At 40.2% G+C, this 6,000-nt stretch overlaps 1 protein-coding gene across 3 annotated transcripts in view; it reads left to right on the plus strand.

Moving 5' to 3' along the window:
- Nucleotides 1-1,745, plus strand: part of GATA6 (GATA binding protein 6) — a 42,955-nt gene extending 41,210 nt beyond the window's left edge. For all 3 annotated transcript variants that reach the window (XM_043979874.1, XM_043979864.1, XM_043979881.1), the window contains exon 7: nt 177-1,745. In XM_043979874.1, the coding sequence (XP_043835809.1) occupies nt 177-344 (168 nt within the window). In that variant the 3' untranslated portion in view covers nt 345-1,745. The remainder of the gene's footprint in view (nt 1-176) is intronic.
- Nucleotides 1,746-6,000: the final 4,255 nt, after the last annotated feature.

Here is a 6,000-nt window from a genome sequence, read left to right on the forward strand (position 1 = left end):
CGGTGGCTCTAGTTCTATATAAGGCCACAGTCCCTTCTTCCAGTCCTCCAGATACTTATGATCTATGCAGGTAATGAAACTGTGCTAAATAAACAGCAAATTCATCACTCTTTTTCTTTCTTTCTCTGTTTTGCTCTCTCTTCTCCCTCCTCCCCTTCCCCCCTTTTCCTCACTAGGCGGGATCCTCAGTGATGACTGGTCCAGGAGAGAACACTAGCCCTGAAAGCACCGCTCTCAAGTATTCAGGTCAAGATGGGCTGTACTCAGGAGTCAGCCTGACCTCCACGGCTGAAGTTACAGCATCTGTGAGACAGGATTCATGGTGTGCTTTAGCGCTTGCTTGATTCAGTGGAAAAAGGAAGTTGGGAGACCTCCATGGATGGGGTTGGGAGGGAGGGGCGCCTCGACCTCTAGACGCCCACACTTTCTGTAATGTTTTTTTTTCAAGCAGTCTATGCAGCAGTGAAGATGCTGCAGAACTTTCCTCTGATGTGTATTTTTTGTGCCTTTATTGTGATAGAGGTGTTTTTTCCAAAGAGGCTTTTCTGCCTTACCATCCAGCTCCTCATCTATGCAAGAGAAATGAGAGAAGATGGATCTCTTCCAGGGTTAAAGATATACAACCAAAGAGAATATCGTTCTTCCTCCTCTATTGTTAGGCCTGCTTCATGCATCTTCAACACAGCCAGCCACTCGGCCAGCCCATCCTGCCTGCCTGTCTCTGAGATGCAGGTTGCATGCTGATGTGACTTCCTCATCCTTGCTTCCACACGCCGGATAAAGGGACTTGTCTGGGGTTTTCATTCTGAAGGATGGCCAGGAGAGATTTAGGAAAACAAACAAAAAAAAAAGAGTTCTGAGCATTTATTGCCCCCAAATAACACACAGTTTGAGCTATCATTTTGATGTCCTTGAAACCAACAAACAATTCCTTCATGACCACAGACTTTCTCCCTAACTTTTCGTATCAGAGCTCCTGTGTACACTTACGGAGGAAAGCAAAACGAAGCTGTTTGGCACATGTCTCTCAAGGCTGAGCTGGTTCCTGAAGTCTCATGAAAACTATTCCTCAGTTTTAAGACTGCATTATAACTTCTTAACATACACTGTGACTGAGGTTTTTGAAAGTTCATCTTCTCTCTGACTGATCTGAAGTCAGTCTGAATTTGTAAACAGGGTAGTAAACAAGATATTTTTCTTCCATGTATACAATAATTTTTTAAGAAGTGCAATTTGCGTTGCAGCAATCAGTGTTAAATCATTTGCATAAGATTTAACAACATTTTTTATAATGAATGTAAACATTTTAACTTAATGGTACTTTAAATAATTTAAAAAAGTTAACTAGATATCTTTGTGCATTTTTTCTTTCTTCTTTTTTTTTTTTTTTACCAAGAACATCCCATCTCTCTATATTTCCTATTTGTTAGACAAAACATATTTCAAGAACAAATCTTCTCTCAGGAAAATCGCCTTTCTCCATTTGTTAATAAGTTTTATACAAAAATACAAATATAACCCCATTATTTTACTGTGGAATATGTGCTAGAAAGTTAGAAAAATTGCAATGAAACTTTACTACCTAACTGATACATTTGTAAATACTCCATGAAATGTTTAGGCATCTTTAAGTTAGGATGCAGTCTGTATAGTGTGACTAACCCAGTGGTAGGTTAGTTGACAATTTTTTAAAAAAATGGGATGTCGTTTGGAAGCTTATTCTTTCACCAGAGCTTTAAAAATAAAAGGGTATTGTTTGTTTGTTTGCTTTTCTGTACAATGTGTTCCTTCTTGGTTTTCCTTTGAGGCCTACAAACAGAATTTAATGCTCACCACAACCTTATCTGATTTTTGGGAAGACTCCTTCAAGTCTTTGGTTTTGAAAATTGGTGATTCTCTTTGTGACTTTGACACTTCATGCTGTTGGGAACTTGTCTTGGCATAGGATTTGTTATCTTTTGTACTCTGAAATTGGGACCACTTTGATAAATCAGAAAGATCGAATACTGTACCTAATTGCCAGAAAGGCTTGCCTTTCAGATGAGGACCAACTCAAAACATTTCAGAATCTTGAGTTTTTTTTAACTGAGTGAATGAAATGAAGGTGCATCCCTATCACCTGGAATCTAGTAAACCCGGCCCAGTGGGTCTTTAGGAGACATTTAAAAACTGCTTCTTTTTGTTTCCTTGAATATTTGGAGATAGAAGCAAGGGCTACCCTCAAAAGCTGAATCTGTGAGTCAGTTAAGTCTTACCCCTCTAATATCTTATGTTTTGCCTTTCTTTATATATCCATACTCCACATATTCCACCAGGGAATTACAACCGCAATATTCTCCTCAGGGTTCTTAAACTAGGGTTGGCGAATTTGTCTTTTAAAAAATATTTTGGGGCAGCTAGGTGGTGTAGTGGATAAAGCACCGGCCCTGGATTCAGGAGTACCTGAGTTCAAATCCAGCCTCAGACACTTGACACTTACTAGCTGTGTGACCCTGGGCAAGTCACTTAACCCTCATTTCCCCCACCAAGAAAAAAAATTGCTAATCATATTTCGGTATAATTGGTTCCCTTTGAAATTTTATGTATTTTATAACATGCATTTAAAAAACATTATTCTGAGGAAGGGTGTCTATTGGCTTTACTAGACATTGATAGACACACACACACACCCCAAAGATTAAGAACCCTGCTTTAGCAATATGGGGAGTATATCTCAATCAATCCATTGAGGAATTCCTTGAAGTACAGGTGTCTATAGTGGACTTGGTATGAGCTTCCTCATTCATTGTAGCACACATCATCTTTGAATCTGTGGGCATTATGGGGCCTGGTTCAGGAAAGGATTGAGCTATGGCCACCCACAGAGGGATGGGGTTTTTGAACAGTGCCTAGGCTTGGGTTTAGATTATCTGAAGTTTTGAAGAAATTTAATCCTAGATTGTATTTCTAGCTCACTTATCTTTTCTGTTCAAAGTGAAAGAAGTGCTGAGGATGGATAGTGGATCCAAGCTAAGCCACCCAGTGCAACATGTAGACCCGGGTCACTGGAGGACATATCTGGGGAACATTCATGAAGGAAATAGGCATGTGCCTGCTCAGGATTGGGAAGGGGGGTGGGGGGGGGAATGGGTTGACAGCTGAAGAAAATTATTTTTTCCCATGAACTGATGTCTCTCTTACGGTTTTCATTAGTTAGTCTGCCTTGCTTCCTGGTGGTTTGGGAATGTTACACTTAATGTGCTTTGATTGAAAAATGAACCTGCGTTGAAGGGGCTTCCAAATGACCCTTTTTCCTGTGAATGCTCTTGAGCCTTCCTTTTTCCCCTTCCAATTGTAGGACTGAGCTAGGTTTGCTGACCTTTCTTTTGACACAACTTGGAAGCCCAAGGATCACCAGGTATCTGGGAATGAGTTAAAAGAGAAAAGAAGGGATGGAGGGACCTGGGGGCTGCTTTTATCCTGTTTTTACTCTGAAAGTAAATTGCACGTAGGGAGACCTTTATATGATTACTTCCTTTATCTATGCTTATTTCAAGCAAGATTTCTTAGGATTGTTTCCCCCCAACAACTATTTTCCAATCAGTCTAAAACAAACATTATTAAAAAATCATTTCTTTAATATAATATTTTAAGATGCAAAATTATAGGTGCTAAAGTCTCCTCATTTGCAGCTGTCCATATACAGAGTTATGAAGTCTGTTCTTTTGGAATTTTTCTTAGCCTGAAGTCCAGCTTTATGAGATTTGTTGAGTTGTGTGTGGATTTTAAGCTTCAGAGGGCTCCCTTGGTCTCTTTTAGAGACACTTAGTTTTGCTTCCTGGTACCTGGGGAGGTGGGGAGGTAGTAGTGGTGGCGGTGGGGAGGATCAGCAAAGTAGTAGAAGCACAATTATTTTCCTCTGCAGATAAATTAGCTTCTGACTCCTGGGAATTGTTTTTCCCCAGGCTTGGAAATTTGATGTAATTTAACATCCTAGATAAGTGAGCAGTTTGGGAATACATTACAGGGGCCTTTAGCATCAATCCTGACCTTATAGTCTGCTTCCCAGTCCAGTTCAAGGTTAAGTGCTGTACCTTTGAGACTTAAAAGGGATCTGCTTCCTCTTCCCTTTCAGCCCTGAGCTCAGTGGGAACATCTTTTGCTATCCAAATTGATTTGGGAAAGAGAAGCTGGCACTTTCTCTTATTGTTCCTGTTCTTTTTCCTTCTGTGGTGTTCCAGTTTACTAAATTTAGTAATATTTAGGGTAAAAAAAGGACTTGGATAAGTGTATGTATATGTAAGTAATTCTACTTATATGACAAGGGCTGGATAATGTGAATTATGGTTCTGGACGAGCCAAGGCCCATGAAAGTCAAATGACTTGTCCAAGATCAACATTTTATATATTATATATAATTTACTAATATAATAAGCCATTCTAACGGCTCATTAAGTGGATCTGAAGTGAGAGGCATGTCGGCCCAAGTCTATTACAGAGAGCTTTGTGCTGGAAAAATGCCTGCGTATGACCCAGTGTGTCAACTCTGGGGTGTCATCTGTAAGGGCTTTGGTGAAGTAGTGAACTAAGGATCACATTTCTTTCGGAAAATCACAGGTCTTGAGCCTGATGGGACCTAAAGGACCATCTGTTGAAACCCTTTTATTTTAAAGATGAGGAAAACTAAGGTGCAGGTAATAAGTGAACACAGGTAAGTGGCAGAGATCCAGCTCCTTTGATTCCAAGTGAATCATTCACTGCTCTCGTCCACAGTATTCTCCTGTTCTTTAGGTGCAATTTTAGTTATGAAATACATCTTATCATCACCTACACTGTTTCTTTTAAAGCTAATTGCTGGGGCAGCTAGGTGGCGCAGTGGCTAGAGCACTGGCCCTGGATTCAGGAGGACCTGAGTTCAAATCCGGCCTCAGACACTTTAACACTTGACTAGCTGTGTGACCCTGGCAAGTCACTTAACCCCAATTGCCTCAAAAAAAAAAAGCTAATCGCTACATTTTATTTATTTATTTATTGTTCGTTTTTGCAGGACAATGAGGGTTAAGTGACTTGCCCAGGGTCACACAGCTAGTTAAGTGTCAACTGTCTGAGGCTGGATTTGAACTCAGGTCCTCCTGAATCCTAGGCCAGTGCTTTATCCACTGCACCACCTAGTTGCCCCCTAATTGTTACATTTTAAAACCTAGAAAATGATAAACTTAGGGGAGCTTTTTCTTTTTTTTTTTTGTGAGGCAATTGGGGTTAAGTGACTTGCCCAGGGTCACACAGCCAGTAAGTGTTAAGTGTCTGAGGATGGATTTGAACTCAGGTCCTCCTGAGTCCAGGACTGGTGCTCTATCCACTGCACCACCTAGTTGCCTCTAGGGGAGCTTTTAATGTTGAAATAATGGGAATGACATAGAAAGTAGATAACCATCTTTGGATAAGAATCCTTGATCTAGAATCAGAATCTTAAAGGCCATGTAGTCCAACCCTCTCATTGTACAGATGAAGAAATTGAATGAACAAATGAATGAATGAATGAAAAAAGCATTTATGAGTCACTTAATATACCAGACACTGCTCCTTAGATGGTGGTAATGCAACTATACAAATGAGGCAGTCCCTGGTTTCAAGGAGCTTACATTCTAATAAGGGAGAGGTGGAAACATATAGAGAGGAATGGTAATCAGAGAAGGGAATTTTGATTTAGGGACTTACAGGAATAGTAAGTAGAATCTTAAGTGAATTGTCACTTTATTTCCAAAGCAATTGATTTGATTGCTTTTTCTAGAGTTAAGAGGTGGGAAGGAGGTGAGCTGTGATATGTGTTACCAAAGGGCAGATGACAAGGGCTGGATGAATTAGAAGTATGTTCTGGACCAACCAAGGCCCATGAAAGTCAAATGACTTGTCCAAGATCAACATAGGGAGTAGTAAGCATCAGAAGCTGGGTTTCTGCTCAGGTCCTTTAACTACAGGATTAGATTCATAATTGAGATTCCTCAAATGTTCTTCTGGCTC

This window comes from Dromiciops gliroides, chromosome 1, assembly GCF_019393635.1.
Source record: "Dromiciops gliroides isolate mDroGli1 chromosome 1, mDroGli1.pri, whole genome shotgun sequence".
Taxonomy (NCBI): Eukaryota; Metazoa; Chordata; class Mammalia; order Microbiotheria; family Microbiotheriidae; genus Dromiciops; species Dromiciops gliroides.